The sequence below is a fragment of the Plecotus auritus genome (assembly GCF_963455305.1).
Source record: "Plecotus auritus genome assembly, chromosome: 8".
NCBI classification, from domain to species: domain Eukaryota; kingdom Metazoa; phylum Chordata; class Mammalia; order Chiroptera; family Vespertilionidae; genus Plecotus; species Plecotus auritus.
In genome coordinates this window covers 92647038-92674682 of record NC_137782.1, presented here as the reverse complement: position 1 = coordinate 92674682, position 27645 = coordinate 92647038, and the positions used below count along the sequence as shown (strand labels likewise).

Genomic DNA, 27645 nt, shown 5'->3' with positions numbered 1-27645 from the left:
GCTTTAAATTACCATTATATACAAAAAGTTTATTTTAGAAATCACATATCTTTAAAAAATAACATAGTTTTAAATTCTTATCCTGACTGGGTATTATTCACCATTTGAATGCCACGGTGGTGTGGTACAATTAATTATGTGCAGATACCAAATTCATGAAATACTCATGGCATTTATACCAGTTCAAAACATTAAGGTAATTTTTAAAAGAAAAAAACCCAGGTTAGAAAGTTCATTTTGGAAACACACAAAAGTATCTTGATCTTGTAAACAGAAGTCCTGAAACTACAGGTCCATTGCTGAGACTATTTCAAAAACTGGAAAAAGTGTGTGTTAGTATTTTAATTCACGAACAGTTAAAAGGATCCGGCGGGACTTACATGTGGAGTGCAGACTGGGCATTCCAGGGTGTGTGCCAGAGCAGAACAATGCAGAAACGCCAACATCCCCTCTAGTTTCACAGGTTGGAAGCAAAAGAAAAGCCAGAAAAATAAGTGGGAAGCCATGTTTGGTAATTTTTTTGGTAGAACTGGTTATCTTTGTTCCTAGTCAACTGGTCTCTTTTAATCTTACAAAAGCAGCACCGTTTGATGTCCTAGTTCAAATACCAGGGAATCAGGACATAAAATAAAAATAAGTTTACTCACTATGCAGCACAAAATATAGGTCTTTGTAAATCTGAACAAAAAACTGTGATTCAACTCGTTAAGAATGCTTAAAATAATTTTATAAAGAATTAAAATGATCCTTAAGGATGACTAAAGCAGAATTTTTATGCAATAAACATCAGATTTTAAAATTCCTGTAACATAAAACAATTACTCTGTTTCATACTTTTTACCTAATATTCCCAGGTTATATTTTTAGGTGCTCCCACCCAGATCATGAGGTATTTGTATTTGGGGATAAATATAAAACAAAGATATCTTAGTGAGGGGAATTTGGGTTCTTTGACCCAGCTAGAGCTCAACCCAGAGAAATATTGTCACCTTCTAAAAAAATTTCAAAGAAAACTTGTATCAGTGGGTTAATTGCAAAAATCTTCTGAGAACACAGTTGCCTTGTGCATCCACGATGAGTAGTTAAGGTTCAGGCTGAAAAATAAGATTTAAATTTACATAAGTACAAAGCCTATCAATATTAACCATTCATGAAGACAAGCAACACCTGAGGGCAGTGGTTAGACCACCTAATTCCGATTAGATTGGATACAATCTCCAAATCTATGCTTCCCCTCAAATGGTGTCATTTGATGGGAAATGCATTTACTGAAGACGAGCACTGAAGGTATAGAAGATAATGTGGGAGGTCTGATGAAAGATGCTCCTGTAAATCTCAGGAAAACTGGCCGTTATGTTATTGAAGTGAGTATGTGTAACAGTAAAGTTGCAGGTCTGAGCTTTATTATTAGGATGTCATTTCAGAGAATTGATTCTCTAAAGTGGTTTAACAGGGCACGAAACTCGATTCTCAGGGTATGCCTACTTATCTGTCAAAGGCATTTTGAAAGGAAAACACAGAGAAGATGTGGAACAGGCACAGAAGATGACAAAAAAGCCCAATGAGAATTCCTCAGGACAGATCCACCCGAGATCTGGAAAGCACTTTAATACTCGACCTTTCTTCAAAAGATCAACTTCAGAGAAATGGCAAGTCCTGTATTTACAAAACCGATGAAAATCACACTGTAATCATCAGTGAGTGCAGAGCAGGGGTCTGCGTTTCCCACTTTTTCCACCATGATTCCACATCAAGGTAAAAAAAGACCCTTTTGTACAAATCCAAGGAGGATGTAGAGTTGGCAGTCCAACTGCCAAAGATGGTACCATGACTTTCTACTGAGGCTGGTTGATGAGACACAGGGGAGGGAGGAACAGGGTCCTCTAGAAAAGAACCCTATTTAAGGCAGGGGGCTCTAGTCTGTGGTTGACCTCCGGTACCAGAACCTGGCCCTGAAGTCATCGCTGCAGGTCATGAAGCCAGGGTTGGTAGGCGAGTGCACGATGCAGCGCACGATGTTATTGTGGCCCAAGGACAGCAGGTTTCGGCGCTCAGCTGTGCGCGAGTCCCAGCAGCACAGGCTGATGGTCCTCTCGTCTGGCAGCAGCACGTAGTCCTCTGTATGGTTGAAGACAGCCTGTGTCCGGTGCACCTGCCGCCCGCTCAAGCCAGCACCTGCGCACAGACCGAGAGGGTAAGGGCCAGGGTAGGTTTACAAGTTCACACCTTAGACCAGGGGTGGGCAAACTTTTTGACTCGAGGGCCACAATGGGTTCTTAAACTGGACCGGAGGGCCGGAACAAAAGCATGGATGGAGTGTTTGTGTGAACTAATATAAATTCAAAGTAAAGGAGCGGAGGGGAGAGCAAGAGAACCCTCTGCTCTTTCGGCTCCGCGGGCCGGATAGAACAGCCGAACGGGCCGAATCCAGCCCGTGGGCCGTAGTTTGCCCACGGCTGCCTTAGACCTTCACTCTGCCTGCTCTACTTTGGCTATTAATCCCATAGATGTAAAAAGAGCATTTTAAAATTGCTAAAGTATTACACATCTATTGTGCAATTTTGGGAACTCTAAAGTATGAAAAAGAGAATCACTTCTGGGCCCAATCCCTTAGGCAACTATTAACTGTGATGCACTTTGAGGTATAAAAACCTTTTAAAAAACAATACAAACTGGTGCCACATCATATGTCTTTTCTATCAGTTTAAACCAACTTTCTGTTAGGTACATTTTCCATCATTTTTACTGTCTGCAAAGTATCCCATCGTTTAGAAACATCATTACTTAGTTCTTTTCCTGCTAGGCATTTAGTTTGTATCCAATGGTAAACAACGTGGTGATAAACGTTCTTTGTTCAGAACATATTACTTCCTTAGAATTAAATTCCTAGGACTAGAATTACTGGGATGTAGGAATATCTACTCTCCAAAAGAAAGCTTTATGCTTTTTTATGACCATGAAAAAGATATATTTTGTTTAAACTACTATATAAAGTATAAAAAATAAAAACTGCCTGATAATTTTACACCCATAGTCAATGTTTTGATGATTATCCTTCCCACATATCTCTGTGTTGTACTCATTTGAAATTATATAAATCAGAGCATACATCATATGCTGTTTTTATTCCACAGTCAGTAGTGGAGACCATATAAAAAGGGAACACAGCGTAATGAATAACCATACAAACTTTGGTGTCTGAGCTGGTCACCACTTGTTAATGATGTGACCTTGAACAAATTACCTCACTCCATCTTAATTCTCTTCTGTTTCATGGGGATTATTACAGCAGCACCCCCAACACTGCTGTGCGGATCAAATGAGGGAGAACCTGTTCAACAACTGTTCCTACACAATTTACTCGAGGCTTCTGGTGGACATTCATGTTGCCTCTAACTTTCCACCACTCCAGACAATGCTGGGTGGACATCTTTATGTGTGCCTGTGCATGCTGAATCTTTTAGGTTGAATTTCTAAGAGTATTGAGGGTCAAAAGATGCAGGGTGGGGCAAAAGTGGGTTTACAGTTGTAAGTACAAGTACAATAATTATTATTTATTACTATATTATTTTTCATATGAACCATTGTAAACCTACTTTTGCCTCACCCTGTATATCTATTTAAAATTTTGATATGATACCAAACTGCCCTTCAGAAATATTTTACTAATTGATACTCTTAACAATGTATTTACTGAAATATTTATCAATACTAAATAACACCAACCTTTTAAATTCCTGAAATCTGATGAGCACAAAATGATACCTCCCTTTTCATTTCTTAGGTTTTCAGTGAGGTTGGTCATTTATCTTTTGTGTTCACTGACCAATGTCTAACATGTGTCTATTATATATGCTATGACTATTTCCCCTCTAATCCAGCATTTTTATTTTGTTTACAGTGTTTTCAATTAACTTTTAACATCAAAAATTCTAATGTTTAATTGGTAGTTTTCTCTTTTCCTTCATTATTTTAAGACTAGAGGCCCAATGCACATTGAAATTCGTGCAAGAGTAGGCCTTCCTTCCCCCAGCTGCTTGCACCGGCTTCCCTCTGGCACCGGGGACCTGGGCTTCCCTTGCAGCCTCAGCTTCGTCTGGACGGACATCCAGTCTAATTAGCATATTACTCTTCTATTATTATAGATAATTCTAACTAAACACTAAAACTAGAAACAGATCTAAATTTGCTGACACAAAGGGTCTTAACCTGTGAATTAGGAAAACTGAAATTTGCATATAAATTCAGTATAACCTTATTTAAAATCAACTCCCAACTGCCCACCAAAACCAACCATAAAACATTTCGAACATTCATTAAAAAAACCCCAAATATAATAAATTTTTGTCAGCAGACTGGGTACCTTCTCAAGAGGGAGGTTTTCCCATTTTTTTTTTTTTTTTTTAAGATCTTTAAAATTGATTTCAGAGAGGAAGGGAGAGGGAGAGACAGACAGAAACATCAATAATGAGAGAATCATGGATCGGCTGCCTCCTGCATGGCCCCTACTAAGGATTGAGCCCACAATCTGGGCATGTGCCCTGACCAGGAATTGAACAGTGACCTCCTGGTTCATAGGTCAACGTTCAACCACTGAGCCACGCCGGCCGGGCAGTTTTCCCATTTTTACTTGATCACTTTTATACCTCCCTTTTGCAGCACACACACACAGTCTTTTCATAGCAATAATCAAATATCTTTCAAACAAGCTTTATACAACAGGAAGTGCTCAATGAAGTCATCAAGAACTACAATAAAAACGACTTTTCCCAACACTTGCTAGTTGTACCAGAAGCCAGAAAGACAGCAGGAAGCAAATGCAGGTTTCAAGGAGCTAAGTCTGCAGTAGGCTATGCTGCCCACTAGTGGTTAAGATCTCACCAACTCTTCAATTTTCTCTGCAATGCTAACACCGTAGCAGAACCCCTTTCAACAGTTTTGGGAGCTTTTAGGTTAGAGTCATGCAATTTCAGCACATGACACAAGAATCTCACAGAGGAGGAAACTAGCTGAAGTTTACTGGAGGTTTTCTACCACACAACAGCCTTTGCTTCTACAGGAACAGAAAAATGAAACACAATATTTTAACAATACTCACTATAAATAGCTAGACTTGAACAGACTACTGTGAAAGGATAAATTTAAATCTCATCACAGAGCTTACAGACACAACTGTTACCAATTAGAGGCCTACATGAATTAATGAGAAGCAGAAGAACAATTTTTTCTGTCTGAAGCACCCATTTTGTATCTAGGTTCAATTCAGAACACTTGTGGTCTCCCTTGGGGGCTACCTCTGCTCACTTAGGAATGGGCCAAGATCTTCCCTCTGAGCCCTCTTTGTCCGTAATGTGTACACTTAGGGAGGCTTTTCTCTGGACTGCAGAGAAGAGGGCAGGCGGTCAACCTGCAAATAGACCATCAGTTCTCAAATGCTACCTGCATGGAATCAGATCTAGTTAAGCTATAATGTATTGAGAAAAGCAAAGGTAAGAAACTAGGGCTCTAGAGAGAAACCAAGATGGCGGCATATGTAAGCACCTAAACTGCTGCCTCCAACAACAATTTCAAAACTACAACTAAAAGACAGAACAGACACCATCCAGAACCACAGGAAAGCTGGCTGAGTGAAAATTCTACAACTAGAAGGAAAGAGAAAAGCTCACAGAGAATTGGAGGTACGGCAAAGGGTCTTTGTGCGCGCAGAGGGAAGGGCGGCTGAGAGCCTGGCTGACTTTCTCTGGCGGAAGGGGGAAGGAAGCCCCCGACTGCACTGAACCCCAGTCCCGGGCGAAACCCCGTGGACCCAGGCTCATACAGGGGAGTCTGGACTGTCAGGTAGAGAGAAAGGCACCCGGAGACTCGGAGACCCGGGGGAGCCCCGGTGGGCTGAGGTCTGGAGACGCGCGCGCCAGTGTGCACAAAGGCTGCGGAGGTTGCCACAGGCCTTCCCTAGCAAAAGGGAGTCGGAAGCACCTGACTGCACTGAACCCCAGTTCCAGGCGAGCTCCTGGGGACCCACGCTCTTACTGGGGGGAATCTGGACTCTTGGGCGGAGACTCGGGAGCCGGGGAAGGCAGAGGTCTGAAGGTGTGCGCGTGCCAGTGCACACAAAGGCTGCGGAGGTTGCCACAGGCTTTCCCTAGTGGAAGGGAGTCAGAAGCTCCTGACTACACTGAGCCCCAGTTCCAGGCGAGCCCCTGGGGACCCACGCTCTTGTGGGGGGAATCTGGACTCTCGGGCGGAGACTCGGGAGCCAGGGAAGGAAGAGGTCTGAAGGCGTGCGCACGCGCAAGGGCAAGGCTGACAGGAAGCCAAGACTGTCTGCTCCGCCCTGAGACTCCACCCCATCCAAGCTGAGCACAGAGGCTATTGCAATTTGGCAAGTCTAATCCTATAAGGCTGTCTCCAGCACCGAACTTCTCCCAGCGTAGACACAGCTGATCCTTACAGCCAACTGGCCTGGAGGTCAGTTCCTCCCAGTGATACCAACAACAATCAAGACTTAACTACAACAAGGCTGTACACACAGTCCACAAAGGGGTGCACCAAGAGTGTCCACCTCAGGTTAACTGGGGAGGCCGACCCACTGGGCCATATTGGAAACCTAGCACACAAATCTACCCTACCAACTCAGGGAAGCAGTGAAAATGCGGCGTCAAAGAAACAGATCACAAACAAAAGAAATGGAGGAAAACAAACGACTGGATATAGAATTCAAAACCACGGTTATAAGGCTTTTCAAGAATATCCTAGAAAAGGCCAATATATATAACGAGACCCTCGAAGATATGAAAAAGGACCAACTAGAAATTAAACATACACTGACTGAAATAAAAAATATTATACAGAGACCCAACAACAGACTAGAGGAACACAAGAATCAAGTCAAAAGAATTGAAATACAAAGAAGCAAAAAACACTCAACTGAAAAAGCAAAAAGAAAAAAAAAATCCAAAAAGTTGAAGATAGTGTAAGAAGCCTCTGGGATAACTTCAAGCATACCAACATCAGAATTGTGGGGGTGCCAGAAGAAGAGAGAGAGCAAGATACTGAAAACCTATTTGAAGAAATAATGACTGAAAACTTCCCCCACCTGGTGAAAGAAATAGACTTACAAGTCCAGGAAGCGCACAGAACCCCAAACAAAAGGAATCCAAAGAGGACCACACCAAGACACATCATAATTAAAATGCCAAGAGCAAAAGACAAAGAGAGAATCTTAAAAGCAGCAAGAGAAAAACAGTTAATTACCTACAAGGGAGTACCCATACAATTGTCAGCTGATTTCTCAACAGAAACTATGCAGGCCAGACGGGAGTGGCAAGAAATTTTCAAAGTGATGAATAGCAAGAACCTACAACCAAGATTACTCTACCCAGCAAAGCTATCATTCAGAATTGAAGGGCAGATAAAGAGCTTCACAGATAAGAAAAAGCTAAAGGAGTTCATCACCACCAAACCAGTATTATATGAAATGCTGAAAGGTATTCTTAAAGAAGAGGAAGAAGAAAAAAGTAAAGAGAAAAATTATGAACAACAAATACATATCTATCAACAAGTGAACCTAAAAATCAAGTGAATTAAAAACCTGAGGAACAGAATAATCTGGTGAATATAATAGAATCAGGCATAGAAAGGGAGTGGACTGATAATTCTCAGGGGGAAAGGCGTATGGGGGGGTTCAGGAGACTGGAAAAAAATCATACACCTATGGATGAGGACAGTGGGGGGGAGGTAAGGGCAGAAGATGGGGTGGGAACCGGGTGGAGGGGAGCTATGGGGGGGGAAAAAGGAGAAACAATTATAATAATCTGAATAAAGATTTATTTAAAAAAAAAAAAAAAAGAAACTAGGACTCTATTTCCAGGTCTGCCTCTTACTAACTGTAGGGTTGGCTAAACGTTTTGGCCCTACCTAGTTTAAGCCTTGGTTTCCCGTATCTGAAACTGTAAAATGATGCATAAGTGTTCAGTAATATCCATTTCTCACATACCCGTATATCTGACCAGCGTTCGTCCTGTTGATATTTCCCAAAGTTTAGCTACAGAGTCTTTTCCACTTGAAAGAATGTATTTAGAATTTTTGGAAAAGATGGCAGAACAAACTTCAGCACCGTCGTGTGCTTTCTCAAAAGTTGTGATGCACCGATTCGAGACACCATCCCACAACTTGATGCAGCCATCCTTGCTACCAGTCACATACATGTTGGCACTAGGGTTGTAATTAACAGAACATATGGCATCGGTATGTTGATCTTGAGGATTGCAAGAGACAAAACATTGAAATGTGTTGATATCATAAAGCCGAAGAGTAGGATGCTGAGTCCCCACAAGTATAAAGTCTCCGGAAGGGTGAAAAGAGATGGAGCGTAACATTTCAGCTTCCTGTTAGGACAGAGACATTAACATTAAATGACCAACTATGGGACAATTATTTCCAGAGGAAATGTGGAAAATATTTGGATGATGCAAAGAATCCATTAAACAATGGGTCAGGTATGAGAAAGAACAAATTACTTTAAGGTACCAAATCTGACTTTCAGCAAATACCTGACAGTTTTAACTGAGTAACTGTTTATTACCGTAAGTGATTCAATGAAGTGACTGTTTTGTTTTCAAATGGATCTGCAACCTTTAGAGCAAAATTGGACTCTGAATCCTTATTGTATGAACTGGACCTGTAGCAGTGCCAACCAGCCAGAGGATGTGGGCACATGACAACACGTGAACCACGTGCCAATGAAATCTGAGCCACGTGCCACCTGTGGCATACATCCTTGTTGCTGTACTCTCCTTTTATGTATGATCACTGAGACTACTTCTAAAAAGAGAATAGCCATACAACAGCTCACTGTATTTAAGAAAAAATGTAAAGCTTTTCCCAAACATTCCTAACCTGAATGTACTTGAAGGCTCTTTTTGCAGATGGTTTAGAATAATCAAATAACTTAAGAGTGTAATCCCTTGAACCAGAGGCAAGGATCTGTTCCGTTGGGTGGAAAGCAAGACATGTGACTTCGTCCACGTGGTCATAAAGAGTCCGGATCACTGGGTGGTTTTCCATATTCTGTTGTGCAGTCTCATTCATCATAACCTAGACCAGTAAGATAAGGAGATACGCAAAGTGTAAGATCAAACTCACAGAGCACTCTGCTACTATGCTTAGTAAAGCTGGTTTAAATTACTCTCTCCTTTTCTCAGGAAGGAACAAAGGCAGATAGTAAGCGTTACAGGGGTTTTTACCTCTATTGGCATGGCACTTTTGGCCAACATCCTTTCTGTGTCGAGTATCTTTATGGAGGCGTCAGCAGACCCAGTAGCTATTAGCTGCCCATCTCTACTATAGGTAGCTACTCGGCATGGTCCTTTATGGGATGTGACATAGCAGGTTTCATACTCTGAAGCCTCTGGGGACATGGTCTGGACATCTGCATCGAACTCCAGGTCAATGCCCGTGCCTGGGGCAACTGTATCTGAACGACCAATTGCATACTGAACTGCAGTATCATCGTTTTCCATTCCTGAAAGGAAAATTAAGGGCATGAAAAATATTATTTTAAAAGGCCAAGACAGGCCCTGGCTGAGTAGCTCAGTTAGTGTTGCCCAATATGCCAAGGTTGTGGGTTCAATCCCCTATCAGGGCACATACAAGCATCAACCAATGAATGCATAAATAAGTGAAACAACTAATCAATGGTTCTTTCTCCTTAAAAAATAAGGCCAAGATAAAGTTTAGGATCTAAATTGGGAAAGATGTTTGCCATATCAACTTACTACTTCTTGAAGGTGCATGACACTTATACTTTACGAAACTAGGCACACTGACCAGGGTGCATGCAGTGACCACACTGTAAGGGAACATAGGTTATAGAAGGCCAGGCTTCAGTAAGTAGTCACCTCTGCTGATTTTTGCCTCCAAAAATGTTCTATGTAACTACAGCTACAGAAACAAAAAAGCAGTTCTGTAAATTGTTCATTTTTCCTACTCCATATTATATCGTTAGTGCTGAGATCTGTTAATATGAACTCTGAAGCTCATTAAGTCAGATACATTAACACTAGTGAAACATATTTGAAAGAATGTTAAATAAACTGAAGTTTATCAAGAATGTTTTAAATTTAAAAAGCTCCACACATCATATAAACAATGTTTATTAGCATAGGAAAAATTTAAAAATGCAGATGAAAAAATAAAAAATGACCCTGTATCACCCAGAGATAATTACTGTTAACATGGTCGTATAAATTCTTCTGGACCTTTCTCCATGCATAAAGTTGTTTCACTTCTTAAAACAAAAATTCTCACAACTGGCACTGCCAGGTCAGAGGGTATAAACAGGTTTGAAAATTCTGTATTTCACTGAGTGTTTTCTATGACCCAGGCAAGCACCAGGATATACTATTGAACAAGAAAAGGTCCTGATCTTTGAGGAGCTTGCCATTTTTTGGGGGGGTGGAGGGTATAGATCGTGTGGGAAACAACCCAAAACACTAAAGAAAATTTCAGACAGTACCTGTGCTAGGAAGGAAATGGGATTGTGTGTTAGATTAAGAGTGTGTGTGTGGGGGGGAGGCATGGGGATAGTAGTGAGGTTGTTTTAGAAAAGGTAAGAAGGACTCTGGAATGACAATGTGAGCTGAGACTTAAAGAGTCAATAATCCAATGACTGAAGGGTCCAGATAATTTGCATAAAGATCCTGAGGCTAGAAACAGCTAGAAGTCTTCATAATCTGGACTATGCTATCTCCTTCAGTATCGAGCACTGTACTTGCCGTGTACTACACTAAAGAAGTGGAAATAATCTTGAAAAATTCTGATGGGTGAGAACATCTGAAACCTTGTCAAAGGATCAATGAATTGCATTCACAGCTACCTAGTTTGATGAGATGCAGGAGCTGCTCTGAGGGTGCACAAACAGACTGAGGCTTGATTTCATTGATGAGGCCATTAGCAATGCTGATGAAGCCATCATAGAGCAGCTGGCTAATGATCAACTTGTAAAGCTGCTGGCGGTCCTTCAAGCCCACTTTGGTTCTGTACATCTTGGAGAAGAGGAAAACAATTTCTCTGCTAGCTGCAAAAAGAGAAAAAAGGTGGATGGTTAAGAAGAGAGGCACCAATAAATCACAGAAGCAACACAGAAATTGGATCTGACTAGCAAGGCTCAAATCTCAGCTCTTCTACCTGCGTTATCTTTGGTCAATGATTCGTTTGTCTGAGATCAGGTTCCTCAGCTGTTATATGTCTAGACACTACTGTTCCCACTAGCTGAATGTATGTTTACTAATATCAGTTATGTCAGTCTTAATACATGTTTTGAAGCAACTGAGGTTGTTAAATTATATATTTAGATAATAAATCAAGGAATGAGGGCAAAACACCTATTGTGCTATTAAAAGTTAATCAAGTCGAATACTTTGGAAAAGAGTCAAAGGTGAATTGCTTAATAAAATATTGGCAAATAACATGGCCAAAACAACAATAAAAAAGGAGGGAGGCAAAACCTGAAGGATTGGGCACTTAGATGGATTTACAGATGTCTAAGTGCTCCAGTCACTAGTTGTGAGACCTTGCTATATACCTACACACATCGGGTAGGCAACTGATACGCATGACCTCATTAAATCCTCATCTAATCCTGTTTAGGAGACGGGCAACCTGAAGCCCAGAGAGGTCTAACTCACCCAGAATCACACAGCTTGTAAATGGCAAAGCCTGGATTCTAAGCCAGGCTACTTGACCCCAGAGCCCTAGTTCTTAAAGCGCTGTATTGATGGGTGTTAATAACAACAGCTGACATTTATTAAGCACTTGCCAGACACCATGCTGAACACTTTATAAGGCAGCATTTGCTCATTGCATAAATCCATTCAATGGACTTAAGTACACGTGGAAGCAAATGCATATAATTCTATGCTTGTGTAGACAACACCAGGACACAACAGAGATGACGAAACTAAATCAAACAGGTTAAGAAATCCACTGAAAGTAACACGTGGCTGAGTAACTCGTCCAAGATGAAAGTGGCCGCCAGGACTGTCCACACCAGAGCCCAGAACTTAATTGCTATTCCATCCCGTCTCCTCACTCATGCCAGAAGCATTATGGGATGTACAGAGAGATTAAAAAGAAAAGAGAGGCCGAGCTCCGTTCTCAACGCATGGAACGCGGGCTCGCGGGGCTAGAAATCGCCTAATTACCACCACCGATTTGCAGGTGAGGGTGCCGAGGCCCGAGGATAGAAGAACCCAACCAGGACTGGTTATGCCCGGGGCTGGAAGAAGGACCGAGAGAGAAGAGACGGCCCCTCGCTGTGCGCTCCGCTACCACCCCGGCACAGAGGTGAACTAGGGTTGGTGTGAGGGAGGGAACGAGGCCTTTGAAGAGGAGGAAGCAGGCCCAGCCTGGCAAGTCAGCGCGTACTCATCCCCGCTCAGTCACCCCTTCCCCTCACCCCAGTCCTTCCCGTGGTCCCCTAGAGGTCCCAGCCCGACCGCTCCAGCCGCTCTGTGCACATCCCGGGACCCCAGTACCCGCGAGTGCAGCTCTCGGTCTCCCGCTCTTCTACAAAAATGGAGGAACGAATTCTGCCCGATCGATCGCTCCGAGCGCATACTCACTGCGCACGCGAAAAGGACGCCACGCCGAGCGCTGCGCTGTCGATCGGCCCACTCGGCCCCGCCCGTCTCGCCATCTTACTTACCGGCACCTTGAGAGGTTCGTTCACCTCCTCCGACTTTATCTCCTACGCGACAACACAGACGCCAAGAGGCTTCTGTTTCACAGACAAATGTCACCACCCAGAGAGCAGCGCTCGCACTAGAACAGCACGGGTCCAGCGGGTCGTTGGCTCCGCCACTTCCGGGGCCTTACGGAGTAAGTGCGCCTGCGCGCCGCGTCCGCCTTCCTTGGACCTGATCGGGCCGTCGCGCTGGCTGTGAACCAATGAGAAGGCAGCGCCTCTCTAGCCCAGGCCAATCGGCTTTCGGACTAGAGAGTTTAACTCCTATTTAAAATGACTCTTTGAGTCCTAACGGCTCGGCTCTCTGGATGACGGCGGTCTCGGGTCGGAGGCCGGAGCCAGCAGGTGTCCAGGCCGGGAGACAGCTCCGTGAGGCGGGAGGGTGAGGGCGGCAGGCCTGGGTGGCCTTCGAGCGGGCAGCCGGACGGGTGGGAGGGCAGCGGGCGGTGGGGTGGGGCCGCGGGACCGGCGAGGGAAGAGTCGGGGTGAGAAGGCGTCCCTCGGTTCCGTGTCCTCCGTCGTCCTCCCATCCCCCCCTCCCTGACCTCCGTCTTCCCCCACCCCCGCTTTCCCAGCTCCCTCCCGTCCGCTCCTGGGTACTAAGGCGTCCTTCCGCATGATGTGTCTTAAACACCCGGAATAGATGGGCGTGGGGTGGAGGTCAGGTGGAGGTGCGGGTGCTTTCTGATGGGATGCTCGTAGTCAGTGAGCACCTGGGTGAGAAAGCAGACCGGAGGAGGTCTTTGCTGTCTTGGAGCTTATGTTCTAGTGGGGGTGAGGAGGCAGACGACGAACTAGTAAGGTAACTTCCAATAGTGAAAGAAATGTGTGTGGTTTACTGGGGGATAGAATAGCCAAGGAAGGCCCTTGTCCTGGGCTAGATGGAGGAGTGTGTGAATAAATGATTAACCTTCTCGAAGAGGCCATCCTTGGTGGGCTGATGCTTTGCAAACCGTAGCCTGCCCATATCAAGATTCCGGGGCGTCTTTGTTAACGCGTAGACCCACCTGATGAATCAGAATCGCTTGGCGGGACTCAGGTGTTTACTTTTATCAAGCTATCCAGGTGATCCTGATGTTTCATTTAGAACTAGTGATGTGGACCAGCGCATACTAGTCATCTGGGGATGTGGTTAAAATGCAGCATCTGACTTGTTCGGTATGGGGTTGGGCCTGGAAGTCTCTATTTCTATCTCTATTTCTAACCCTCCTCACGATGTGTGGATGTAGCTACTGCGCTAGACTTTTCATGTCTCCTGCTTTACTTTCCTTGGTTGAATTAAACTCTCTTCAGCAACACTCATTTCCTCTCCACTCTTCTTTATCGTGGATGATATTAGTAGGTTCCATGAAAGAATCAGGGGTGGGCAAACTTTTTGACTCGAGGGCCACAATGGGTTCTTAAACTGGACCGGAGGGCCGGAACAAAAGCATGGATGGAGTGTTTGTGTGAACTAATATAAATTCAAAGTAAAGGAGCGGAGGGGAGAGCAAGAGAACCGGATAGAACAGCCGGATCCGGCCCGCGGGCCGTAGTTTGCCCACGGCTGGGACCCACAGTGTTGTTAGGTCTAACAGTTTTCCTGTTTAGAAAGCAGAATTCCTGGTTTTAACTGCAGGAGTCGGGTGAAGGTCATCTGGTCATGTGACTCCTGACCCCGGCTGTGGACCAGAACCTCTTGAGCAGCAGTCTTCCTGGAGCTTTCTCCAGAATTTCTGGATCAGAATCTTATTCTGTTCTGCTTGTTATTAATCTTCTGGGAAGGAAAAGTTTGTTAAATTGGAGCAAATGTCTGTAGTTTTTGTTGAAGACTGTTGACTCTATGTCCTTTGGCCCATGTGATCTCAGTGTGCTGCTTGTAATTGTTAGGGAAAGTGAAGAAAGCAGAGCCTATGAGAAATTAGCATTTGCATAAACAAGCATATATTTTCATCACTTGTCTATGGTTTCTACTAACTCACTGCTTGATATGAAGACTCTGACTCTTAGTAGCCCCATCTCCAAGGTGGAGTGATTTGCATATTGATGAAATGGCTGTGAGAGCTTGGGGTGGGGAGTGCTTTCTAATTGGATTCTGGAATTCAGAGAGCACTGGGTAAGAAAAATACAGAAAGGGTTTCTGCTTTCTTGTTTATGTTCTACTTACTTGATAGGTCAGTGCCTGACTCGATGGGTTTAGTACACATTATAAACTATTTTTATGATTGATTTGCTTTGTTATTGGGTTAATTCCCCAAACATTGGTGTACATACTGTGTGCTGGGCATGTTCTGGGGGAGACCTTGAACAAAATGGAACTAAGCCCTTGCTCTCATGGAGCTTACTTTTTTTTGGGGGGTGGGGCAATATTGAGTAGGTAGCTGGATATCTGAGTCTGGGGAGACAGTCAGTAAACAGGTACAAGTAATGTTATGTAAGATGCTAAGTAAGGGCTATGAAGGAAAATAAAGGAAAGATGGTCTGAAAGGGAACATCTGGCCAGAGACTGAATGAAACGAAGGAGCAAGCCACACTTCTACTTGGGGGAAGAGCTTTATAGGTGGAGGAAACAGAAAGTACAAAGGCCCTGTGGCAGGGGACTTGAGGAAAGGAAGGAGCCCTATATGGCTGGTGTGCAATAGACAAGAGGAGATATAGTTAGAGAGGTGGTCAGGGTCCACATTCTGGGACTTCGTAGGCCTACGTCTAAGCTAAGTAAAGAAAGGAGTGGAAAATGAATGAGTGAGCTTGTCATGCTGCCTAGAACTCAGGTAAGATGGAGGCGGAGAACTGACCTGTGGATTTGGACAGTAGGGGCTAGTTATGAAGTGGACTAAGGGGAGTGGGCTCAAGGAGGATGAGAGAATTAGTAGGTAGTAGAGATGATCAGTGTAGACAACTGTTCCAGAGAGATTTGCTGTTGAAAGGGGAGGTGAGAGATGTGGTCATAGCTTGAGTTCAGTTAGAGTGTAAAGAGAATTTTTCTAATGAAGGTAGCAGGTGTAGAAGTAGGCTTGAACACTGATGGAAGTGATCCATTTGAGAGGAGATGATGGAGCAGAGGGACGAGCCAGTTCAGGACTGAAGTTTTGAGTACCAAGTAAGGGAGGGGAGGATGGGGAGGTGATGGGAGGAGACTGGCTGGGATGGGATGGGACACAGTGCAGAGTACCAGGGGAGAGGTTGGTCTGTGGGAAAGGCCCACACCTGAACATTATGTCACATGAGAAAACAGTGCCCTCTTGCCAGCTTCATTTGGACAAAGAAAAAGTGTAAAATTCTGTGTTGTTGAGGCTAGGACCCCGATCTAGCATAACAGGTATAAATTAAAGGTTCTTTTTTCTTTTCAGGCATCATGGACAAATCTAAAGAAAACGGCATTTCAGGGCTGGTTAAGGTAAACTGAGTAATCTGTAATCTCAGTCACGTTTATAAAACCCAAATGGAGGATGGTCTTCTATCTGGAATGCTTCTCACCTTCACTTTGGATTTGTAACTTTAGACCACTTTTCTCAGCATTCAGGAACATTTTGTTGATTCTCTCACTGTATCTGTTTTGTTCTATTTTGTCTTATACTTACCTATTCAAGTCTGTATTTTCCATTGTATGCAGCATAATGTACACAATAGAAGCCTAATGCTTGCCTGTACTTGCTGGCCAGAAATTAATTTCTTTGCCATACTTTTGTTTGATCTCAATTCAGGGAGTATAAGTTCAGAGGAATGTCAAAACAGATGTTAGTGCATGTTTCCTAGGACTCCACTTTAAGCCGGGTTCTGGGTCAGATATATTTTTCCCCCCATTTTTTCCTAAACATGTATCGTCAAAGAAATTTCAGAGCAAATGGGATTTTGGTATACTAGTAAAGTTTCTGTATTGCAGCTTTTTGCTAAATCATAATTCCCAAGTCACTGAATTCTTAGGAAGTGTTTGTCTTCCTCTTTAAATGGAAGTTTAGTTAATGAACATTGGTTTATGGGAGCATGGTTTTAGGGTGGGATCAGGGAGGGGTTAGGAAGTGCCATTCAGGTATTCCTTTCAGCCATATACTAACCTTGTCCTTTAGAAGTGCTGATTAAAATAGCTTTTTTCTTCCATCTCTTACCCTGACACTCATTATTTTGTTATACCAGAAACAAATTCTCAGGATATTCAGCTTTTGTTTATGAAGACCTTGAAGCTTCTTTTATTTTTCCCTCCTAACCTAGACTACAATTCCATCTGGTGATGGTCCAAAACGTGTTCTGGTGACTCAGCAATTTTCTTCTCAGTATCCGTTACCTGCAAATAGTGGCCAGGCTCAGCGGGTCTTGTGTCCTTCGAATTCCTCCCAGCAAGTTCCTTCAAAAGCACAAAAGCTTGTCTCCAGCCATAAACCTGTTCTGAATCTGAAACAGAAGCAATTGCTGGCAACCAGTGGTCCTTGCCCTGTGTCCAGACCACTGAATAATACGCAAAAGAGCGAGCAGCCCCAGCCACCAGCCCCTGGTAAATCAGCTTTTTGAGACTCATTGTGTAGTCATGCTTTCTAGTTAGCTTAAAAAAAAAGGCAAGTGTATAGACTTGTACTTTATATTGTTTGGAGTCCTAGCCTTTATATCATTTCTATTGAGATTGGGGAGGAAATTTGATGTCAGGTTGAAGTCACAGTTCTCCTGTGGGCCAGGCCTGTGGGAAGACCTGGTTCCTACCCTCATGGTACATTTGAGGGACCAAGTTCCAAGGTTCATAGCATGGAGGAAATTGGGGGAAAGTGGATGGGCTGGGGCAGGCCGGGCTGAGGTCACTGTGGGCACTATTGGTGGTGCTCAGTGGTGGGGCTTCATCCTCTGTGCATTGGGAAGTTGCTGAAAGGTTTGTGAGCAGAGGAGGGACTGACGTGCCTTGTAGAGAGCTTATCTGGAGTGTGGAATACATTGGAGTAGCAATGCTGCACTCAGGGGTGCAGGATGGTAGGGAGGCCTGAACTCGGGGAGGGGGCGGGAAGAGGGGCAGGGTGGATAGTAATGGTTCCTATTTACCATCTCTTGAATGCCCACACAGTAGGCTCAGATGAGTGCTTTCTTCATCCACCTTGTCTTTCAAGTCCTCGAAACCACTCAAGGAAGGTAGTCAGAGTCATTAACCCAGTTTTACAGAGGAGGAAGCTGGGACGCAGAAGCATTAAGTAAACAACATGGAGAGGCTGGTTATATTGATGGCGTGAGCTGAGATGGTGAACCATGGAAGGAAAAACCAGCTGGGCCCTGCATTCGAATATCTGAGCAGACCATGCTGTGCTGCTGGTAGAGTTCAAAATGCCAGAGAAAGAGGCAATGTCCCACACAGTCTCTGGCTGGTGAAACAGCAACGTTAGAACCCTATTGTGCCATTGGTTTGTCATACATCTTGCTGAATTGGTGGCTTCTAGTTCTGTGTTTCCCCTGACAAGGAGGAGAGTGAAAAGCAGGTAATGGTTTAGGTTTGGGTGCACATTGTTGATCTTATTTGTATGCAGCATATGGACAGTTGGCTGTCCCACCTCATGGGAGAAAGGTGACCAGGGGGAGCTTGTCATGGATGGGAAGACTGTTCTACCTTAGAAGCTCTTCATTTGGAAACAGGCTTTGGGGAGAATCTTCAGTCTCGAGCCTTCACGTTATTGTAAGGCCTAACTATACGTGTCTGCTCATCTTTATTCTAGAAATCTGTGAACTTCACAGGGTGGCAGTCGGCTTATGCTGTGGTAGTCTTTTTATAAAGAAAACTAAAAATGGCCAGGTCATGAATATTTTGATGACCATTATTTGATTTATTTCTGTTCTCAGGTTTTTAACTTATTCTGTATAGTTATCCTAAAAACAGGTTTTTAAATTATTCTGTGTAGGAAAGAATTCTGAAAAGGAAGTGGCTTCAAAACAGAAAAACGAAGAATCAAAAAAGTAAGCTTTACTTATTTATGAAGTTTTGTGCTATCGTTCTATTGGAAAACACAATTTAACTGCACATTTAATTTTGGGAACTCTTTAAAAAACAAAGAGGTCTTTATATTGTAACTTTGAAAATATAAATGTTTCTAATTATAAAAGAAAGAGGAGGGATTTTAATGATGGATGTTAACTTAGGGACTCAAGTTTTTCAACTTTAGAAAAAGCTTATGTGAATTTGTTACAGAAATGTGTAAAATAAAGTTTCTACCCTCAGAAGTAACCACTGCATATGGTTTGTGTATTCTTCTATATGTTTGTGTGTGTGTGTGTGTGTGTGTATGTGTGTGTATATATATATATATATGTATGCAAGTTTATTTAAAAAACCAGGTCATGTTGTAGAACTGTATATATATGATTGTATGAGTATTTTGACAGTGTTCATAGAATTACTGTGTTCTTTATAACAAAGTATGGCTATATCTTCCCCAGATAGTTTCTAAAAGCCTGCTGTCAATCTCTGAATTGTCTAGATTCTAGACAGGGGTGGGCAAACTTTTTGACTCGAGGGCCACAATGGGTTCTTAAACTGGACCGGAGGGCCGGAACAAAAGCATGGATGGAGTGTTTGTGTGAACTAATATAAATTCAAAGTAAAGGAGCGGAGGGGAGAGCAAGAGAACCGGATAGAACAGCCGGATCCGGCCTGCGGGCCGTAGTTTGCCCACGGCTGTTCTAGAACGTGGGTAGGTTGCTTTAGCTGCCTAGTGGAGACTTTCTGAGAATCTAATGGTTCCCCCACTAAATGCCCTGTGGGATCCATCCCGCTTGCTTTACCGGAGTGGTTCTCCACCCCTGAGAGTGTTAGCATCTCCCAGGGGTTGAGGAGAGGAGGCTGTGGTTAGTTTACAAGTAGCCCAAGATGGTTCGGAGGCATTCTCCCCTGGCCATTTCTGTAACCTAATCCTTCTTATGGTCTTAGTGTTATTAATAGGTTGTATGCCTTCTGAAATGCCATTGAGTGTTTCAGCACTAATGTCTACATTATTCCTGATCAGTGACTCACAGCCAGTGGCAGGCAGGTGGGGGTGTGGGGGACTTAATGTCTGTGGTGCCTCATTAATTGTGGTATTGTCTTGGTTCTGGCAGATGGTACATTCTGAACAATAACTATAAAATTATATATAGGGTGTGTCTACTACTCATTAATTGTTAGAAGAGATTTGTTTTCTTGATATTTTAAAATGATCACATTTTTTCCTAGAAGGCAATGGACTTTGGAAGATTTTGAAATTGGTCGCCCTCTGGGTAAAGGAAAGTTTGGAAATGTGTACCTGGCGAGGGAAAAACAGAGCAAGTTCATCCTGGCTCTGAAAGTCTTATTCAAAGCCCAGCTGGAGAAAGCAGGCGTGGAGCATCAGATAAGAAGAGAAGTAGAAATACAGTCCCACCTTAGGTGAGTTTTCAGGGATCTTCCAAAGAGTGGTGCACAGAACTCCAAGTGATGAAGATAAATGACTGAACTGCTTCCTAGAAGGCCTGCCTGCCTCATCGTCCTGCAGAGGGGGATGGAATTTGTCATTTTCCAAAGATTTTTCTAGACTTACATGCTGTAGGCCTGAAAAATATCTTGGAGGTTTATGTTAATGGAGTGATTTTTTTGGGTGGATAATATGGGGAATGATACCTCTTACTCTGAATTGTGAGCAGAGTTTGCATGCTTGACTTTGGCCAGAGTCTTTTTTTTTTTTTTTTCTTTCGGTGCTTTTTCAAACTTGAATCAGTTGCTAATACTTAAATTAGGTAAATTCAGATTTAAAAATCTGTATCATGCCTGTATCCCTACTTGGCAACACCTGGCTGGGGTTGAGAAGGACTGATGGCTCTGATGGCTGTACTCTCAGCTGCACGGAGTCCTCAGCAGCACACGTTTGCCATTCTTGAAGACCGCTTTTATATCTCTTGTAGCATTCGGTATCCAGTTACTATGGGAATGCCGTGTCTCTTTTAATTAGCAGGGAATTGATATTTAGCTGAGTTTTCCACCCTAAGAATAAAGACAGCTTAAAGGAAGGAAAGAATAGTCTTAGGTAAACCTGAGGTCCATGAATACCTTGAAAGCATGTAAACTGATATGTGGATATGTGTATTTTTCTTAGAGTGAAGTCTGTAGTTCCAGATTCTCAAGTTGGGGTGTGAGGAGGGGGGTCTTGTGACCAGAACCAGCTTTTACTACCGGTTTTACACAGAGTTTGTTTGGTGTTGAGCACATGTCTTGTATCTGCTTTAAAACCAGGTGTTGAGTGTTCACCCTTTGTTGCAGGCATCCAAACATTCTCAGGCTGTATGGTTATTTCCATGATGCCACCAGAGTGTACCTCATTTTGGAATACGCACCTCTTGGAACTGTCTATAGAGAACTTCAGAAACTGTCCAGGTTTGATGAGCAGAGAACTGCTACTGTAAGTGCTTGTTTACTTTCCAGTCAGTTCCACGTTCCCTGCCTGTCCTACATGGCCACGTGTCTTCCAGTACAGTAGAATGGATCTTTTTAATGCACTGATAGCTTAATAGGATCGAATATTTGAAGTGAAAAATCAATCATTGTACCATATATACAGATAAAAACAGGTACCAGGTAGAATGTTGAGGCTGGTTTGTTTTCAAAGCTGTTTTTCTGTGGAAATGTATATAAATAGTTGCTTTTTTTTTTTTAAATGAACTTTTAGAATTACAGAATAATTATGAAGATAGTACAGATCTATTTTCTGTATTTACTTTCTCCTATTAATATCTTATATTAGTATGGTACATTCGTCTTAACTAATGAATATTTTTTTTAATTGAAGAAATATCGATACATCACTGTTAACTGAAGTTCATACTTATTCAGATTTCCTCAGTTTTTCTTACGGTTAGACTAGGTCAGTGGGTGTTTGAGAAGATCATGGAGGTAAAACGTGTTCTCATTCCATATCAAGGGTTCACACCAACTTATCCCAGTGGGTGTTGGCCTTAATCACCTGGCCAAGGTTGTGTTTGTCACATTTCTCCCTTTTCCATACTGTGCTCCTTCAAAGGCAGGCTCTATGCACAGCCACACTAAACAATGGGGGTTATGTTCCACCTCCTGTGGGGAAGACATCTACAAAAATTATTTTGAATTCTCCTTATGTATTTACTGAGTCATTTGTTAATATGAACTCATCAGTATTTTATACTTTTGAGTTACAATCCAATACTACTTTATTTTGTTGCTCAAGTTGTTCCAACTTTGTCCACTGGGAGCTCTTCCTCATGGTTCCTGTGTTTTTGACATTCCTCATCATTGTGGGTGTGCAGTATTTTTTATTTTTTTAAGTTTTTTGACACTACTAGATGCTCCAGCCTCATCTTGCGTATTTCCTATCCCAGTCCTAGAATTACCATTTCTCCCAGGAGCCCCGGTTCCTTTTATTGCAGTGTATTACTAGAAACCAAGATCTGGGTTCTGAGTGTGCTCATGCTACTGGGTGTCTTCAGCTGACAGAGAGCAAGGAAGCATGTGTAAACTAATGTGTGTGTATACATGTATCTATTAGTATATCTACATTTATCCATCTATATTTGTATTAAGCAAAGTACGTGTCCATTACCGTGGGGATCATTCTACCCCCCTTGCTTTTCTGTAACCTCCCACTCCAGTGTTGGGAAACCTGGATTCCACCATCTTCCATTCATTTAATTATTCAATGCTTGTGTACATGGATAGTGGCATCAGAATGGTTAGCCAGCTACTCCTGTGGGAAACAACTGGTGTGTGCATTTAAGATTCATCTGTATCTTTTCAGGGGTTGACATAGCTCATTTCTTTTTATTGGTAAATAATATTTCATTGTATGGACATACCTCAGTGTATCCCTTCACTTACTGAAAGGAAAGCCCATTGCCCTCTGCAATTCTAATGTGTAGAAAACTTTCTCTCTTTACTTTCAATTTATTATTGTCTAAATTTTGGTCTTGGGCTTTTGGCTGAAACAATGAAAAATGTCTTTTCTGATAATGACATTTGGTTTTTACCCATTTGTTTAATAAACCTTTTTGGTGTGGAATAATGTTCAGTCCTGTTTAGCAATAGCTTTTGGAAAACAAAGCCTTCTCAAACTTTAGTCAGAGCCAAATATATTTTTTCAGTATACTAATAACAGTTCTTATCTATATGTTAAAGCACATTCTGGACTTGCGAGATCTTTCAGTTGAGGTGGTAACTAACAAAAGGATTGACTGCTTGTGGACTCTTAAGTTGACTAATGAATTAGTTTATCCTGAATTTAACATGCCAATACTACACCTGCTTCTAGTTTCTGTTTATTGTTCAGGATTATTTACTCCCCTCCCCCCCCCCATATTTTTAGTGTAAATGTTTAGCTTCAAACAAATTCTTTTGTTGCAAATTGATCTTGGTTTTAAAAATGGGAATTGACTGTACTTGAGAGATTTTTTTTGGTGTTTTGAAAAAATTGCTTATGTCTGACTCCCTCATTTGTACTGGTTGTTCAGTATTCTCTTAATTGCTGGGCCGTAATTTGTCTTGTGGGGATGTAGTTATAGCCCATCACTGTTTTTCCTGTCTTTCGATGTCTCATCTGCTGTGTTAGCAAATAAATAACCTTGCGCTGAATAACTTGTACTTCATGCTGAACACCAATTTGGTTCAATTGATTTTTTTTTTTTTTGAGTCATCAATTGGTTCTAGCTTTTGCTTTAAAATCTACAAAACATGTTAAAAGTCTATGTTGGGTTTTCTTTCAGAAAAGATTCTAAAATTAACTTGTTATATGAAATCTAAAACACCAATTTTAATACTTTTTTGATAGTATATCACAGAATTGACAAATGCCTTATCATACTGCCATTCAAAGAGAGTTATTCATAGAGACATCAAACCAGAGAATCTGCTCCTTGGATCAACTGGAGAGCTTAAGATTGCAGATTTTGGGTGGTCCGTACATGCCCCATCCTCCAGGTATGTAACTTTAGGAGGAACTTGTTGGGGTTAGCAAAAGCCCCAGTGGCCAAGCATGAGCTAGATAGTAAAGTACCTAAGCATAGGTGTTGTGCTTAATTGGGACAGGTAATTGACATAATACTTTGGAGTAATTTAGGCCCCGATAGTAAAATAGTGTTTTCCAGGACATTTTAATTCTGCAACCACTTAGACTATTTGTTGTGTCCTAGGCCTGGAATTAAAGACAGTTTATGTCCTTAACAGCTAATGAATGGGACAGGTAAGTAAACAAATAGGACAGGTATATGACAGAGAAGAGGTACAGGATGTGTAGAGGGGAGTACGCCTGACATACTACGACAAGTTCTCTGGGGCAGCCCCTGCCAAGGTCTGGATCTGAGGGCAGTTCTGCGGGAACTCCAACCACCAAATGGGTGTGAAGGGAACTTTCAGGGTGGTGGTTAAAGATGCTCTTTGGTCTGCTGTCATCAACGGAACAGTCCTTTCTTGTTTTCTCTTAAAGCAGAGAGAGCAACCAAGGAAACAATTTAAATCTTAAGTGAACTTTGAAAATCAGAGCAAAGTTCTATACTCTTTTATTTGAGTTTAAATAAGCTTTTGAAACCACATGCGAAGTAGAACATTTACAAGCATACATTAACTGATAGAAGTTAGTCCACTTCGGGGTAGGGCTTAAAAAATTATAGCCAGATTACTTAAAAAATCCAAAGAACTTATATTTTTTTAATTTAAAAAATCTAGTTTTTAAAAGAAATTGTATAGCCTACATAGGTGCCATGGGATGGGGTGAGCTTTGTTTTTATTACCCCCCACTTGTAAATTGTTTCTAGCAATGCATCGAATCTGCTTTTTAAAAAATCTGGTTGTCTATCACCACTGGATGCTGTTGGTACCTGCTGAGGCAAATAATGAAGAATTGTAGGCTTTGTGGCACACAGGGCTAAAACTATACCTTAACTATCCAGTGATATAATCGTGGGAGGAAAGATAACTTACCCTTTTCTGAAAAGAACATTTGTGTAAATGTTGATGGTCACTTCGCCCTACCTCCCAAACATTGATAAGCATAAGGGCTCCCAGGTCATTGGGTGCTGTTTGCCTCATCTCAGTGGTGATGAGAGGGGTTGACTGACTGGGGAGCTGGCTCCTTAATCTCCAGTCACCATTTAGTTGAGTGAACACTTATGTGCTTACTGGGCTCCAGGCATGACCCAGCATAAGCTTTTCGATGGCATAGAATAATATAAAGCAACAAACATCAACACGGTCTTTGCTCCAGGTTTGTCTGCCACCACCAGCTTATTTCCAGCCTTTGGAAACTCACTGAAACATATCGAGATGCTGAATTGCAGTTGATCGCTCACCTGACTACCCAAAGCCTGCATTTAACAGTTAACATTTTGCCATATGGGCTCTGTCTACTTTTTTTGGTGAACCTTCAAAAATAAGTTGCATACATCATGATGCTTTGTCCTTCGAGCACTTCAGTGTGCATCTTCTAAAAATAAGGATGTGTTGTCCTGTCTAGTCCCAGCCATCATCACTCTTAAGAAAATTAGTAACTGTGGTAATAGCTAATATTTAGTCCATGTTCAGATTTCTCCAGTTGTCCACAAAATTTTACAGCTGTTCTTTTAAATCAGAATCTAACCAAGGGCCATGCATTATATTTGATTGTGTCTCTTTCATCTAAACTTAGACCAGTTGCCCCACAATTTAAAATGGATTGTTCTGCATGTGGTGACACTTAGCTTTGTCCTTCATCCTCTGTATTTGCTGGAAATTGGACCAAAGGGCCTGAAGAATATTTTTAACAAGAATACTTCATAAACCGCCCTCCAATTTTAGTGTCTCTTGTACCAGTGTTGAATCAGAAGGCAGCATGTGCTGTCACAATGAGACAATTTAGTTTCTTGTCATTAATGTCACCTGTCTCTTAAGCTTCTTAGCATATCTGTCATGTAAGAAATGCTACATTGTATTTACAGAGAACTTTGTATGGCTGCCTTTATATAGCAGTGATACTTAAAATTTCTTATTTTTACATCATTTAAGGAGTTTCTGGAGTTGGACATATTTGGGGTGTTGCTTGTTAGCCTTGTGATCTTATCCAGCTCTCTGAATCTGTTTCCTGTCAAAAAATGGGGATTTATAATAGCACCTGTCTCCGAGCACAGGATCTGGCCTAGGAAGAGCACTCAGTCCATGGTAGTGTAGTTGATGATTTTAGCAGCTGCTGTGATCACGGAAACAAGCGCGTCAACCTGTACCTCCCTCGTTTCCAGGAGAACCACCCTCTGTGGCACCCTGGACTACCTGCCCCCGGAGATGATTGAAGGCCGAATGCACGATGAGAAGGTGGATCTCTGGAGCCTTGGAGTTCTTTGCTATGAATTTTTAGTTGGGAAGCCTCCTTTTGAGGCAAGCACATACCAAGAGACCTACAAAAGGATATCTCGGGTAAGACACAACTGGAAGGGATCCAGCACCTCTGTTAGAACCCTTTCTGTCCTTCTCGGCCTTCCCTTGAGGCTACGGTCTAAATTGTTTGTACTGTTCTCTCTAAACCACGTTTTGTGACTGCCTGTCACTTATTGTACTCCAGGTTGAATTCACATTCCCTGACTTTGTATCAGAGGGGGCCAGGGACCTGATTTCAAGACTGTTGATGCATAACCCCAACCAAAGGCTGACCCTGAAAGAAGTACTGGAACACCCCTGGATCACAGCAAATTCCTCAAAACCATCAAGTAGCCAAAAATCCAAAGAATCAACCAGCAAGCAATCTTAAGAGTCTTGCAGGGGGAGAGCCTTTGAGCCAGGGCTGCTGTGTCATTGGTCAGAAACACACTCCTAACATAATCTACTATCGACTGCCTGCTCGCAATCCGCAGCGCTAGGGAAAAGTATAGAAAGTTCCACTTCAATAAACATGACACTGAAGCGCAAGTAGCCATGAGAATCGTGATCGCTTCACTGGTTTTATCCTCCGGAGGCAAGGTGCAAGTGCAGCCGCCCTGCAGCCCGTATAGACTAAGGGTCCTTGTGGAAGGTGACCTCCAAGTTGGTTGTGGGCAGTTGGCGCCTTTGTCCCGACCCTATCAGTTCAGGAGCCGTGCAATAACCTCCCAGGTACCTGAGTGGGTGTGTAACCTACTGGGTGGCCACACCTGGTAAAGTTGTCAGAATGAATATGTGATTCTTTTAAATGTTAAAATAAAGAGATGTGCATAGACTCTGTCCCTTCTGGATGCTCTGTCTCCCCTGTTGGGCCTGTTACTTAGTCCCCCTCATCCACTCATCCTGCCCGAGACTGAAACAGGACCACAGGCTCTTCCTCCATTGTGGGACTTGTTTGGAACACAGTGGAGAAGCGTCTCAGCCAGTTCTAAATATTAAGTGCTTTTTAAAAATGTTTTCCATGGTTTATATGTTGTTTTTATAAATACATTAAGACATATATAGAATGGTTACTCTTTTTCAAGTTCTCATGTATAACCTTGAAATTGTGTTTTCCAGGAGCTCACAGTGCACCCTTTGAGCAGTGCTGGGCTAGGCCTGGGACTGGGGGGTAAGGCAGAGAGGTCTGTGCGGGGCTGTGCTGTCAAGGCTGAGGTTCTGGAGCTGGGCTGGCCTGTGAACACCTCCATTCTCTCATTTGCAATGGTGAGGGACACAGCTGGGAGGATGGCTACTGACCATGGCGGGGTGGAGAAGGGAAGGAGGGAAGATTGTGATGGGGTAATTAGGAGTTGGGAGAGGTGCCCAGGCATAGTGGCATCCGAGACTTGAAGGACAGGGAGGATTTAAAGGTTGGAGGCTGGTGTGGTGAGAAGTCCCTGCTGCTGAAGGGGGATGGCGGGAAACATGGCACAGAAGTGGGGAGCTATGGCTATGACCGTGTGGCAGATGGTGCGCCCGCCCTTCATCCTTCAACTGTGCCGTGTGCCCATGAAGTAAGTGTTAGTTCCTTTTCTAGGCAGTAGACATGCAGTGCAGTGCT

General features: G+C 42.8%; 2 protein-coding genes across 8 annotated transcripts; one reads left to right on the top strand and one right to left on the bottom strand.

Annotated features, from left to right (window-relative positions):
• Positions 1–12881, bottom strand: CSTF1 (cleavage stimulation factor subunit 1). Of its 4 annotated transcripts, none has more exons than XM_080685301.1 (6): positions 12707–12881; positions 10877–11077; positions 9246–9523; positions 8899–9096; positions 7997–8387; positions 1–2175 (listed from the first exon to the last, which is right to left on the bottom strand). In XM_080685301.1, exons 2-6 carry the CDS (start codon positions 11043–11045, stop codon positions 1916–1918), a joined length of 1296 nt encoding a protein of 431 aa, XP_080541427.1. In that variant the 5' UTR covers positions 11046–11077; positions 12707–12881; the 3' UTR covers positions 1–1915. The 4 variants fall into 4 exon arrangements, 3 of the variants coding, with proteins under 3 accessions (XP_080541427.1, XP_080541426.1, XP_080541428.1); XM_080685300.1 differs by lacking the exon at positions 12707–12881 and adding an exon at positions 12537–12611; XM_080685302.1 differs by lacking the exon at positions 12707–12881 and adding an exon at positions 12458–12579.
• Positions 12051–27107, top strand: AURKA (aurora kinase A). 4 transcript variants are annotated; one of them, XM_080685296.1, is made up of 9 exons: positions 12051–12879; positions 16075–16121; positions 16934–17213; positions 18592–18646; positions 19899–20090; positions 20958–21096; positions 23491–23639; positions 25928–26102; positions 26248–27101. In XM_080685296.1, the coding sequence occupies exons 1-9, from the start codon at positions 12576–12578 to the stop codon at positions 26431–26433; spliced, it is 1527 nt and encodes a 508-aa protein (XP_080541422.1). In that variant the 5' UTR covers positions 12051–12575; the 3' UTR covers positions 26434–27101. The 4 variants fall into 4 exon arrangements, with proteins under 4 accessions (XP_080541422.1, XP_080541423.1, XP_080541424.1 ...); XM_080685297.1 differs by having other exon boundaries at positions 23536–23639; positions 26248–26892; XM_080685298.1 differs by having other exon boundaries at positions 12051–12720; positions 26248–26882.
• Positions 27108–27645: the final 538 nt, after the last annotated feature.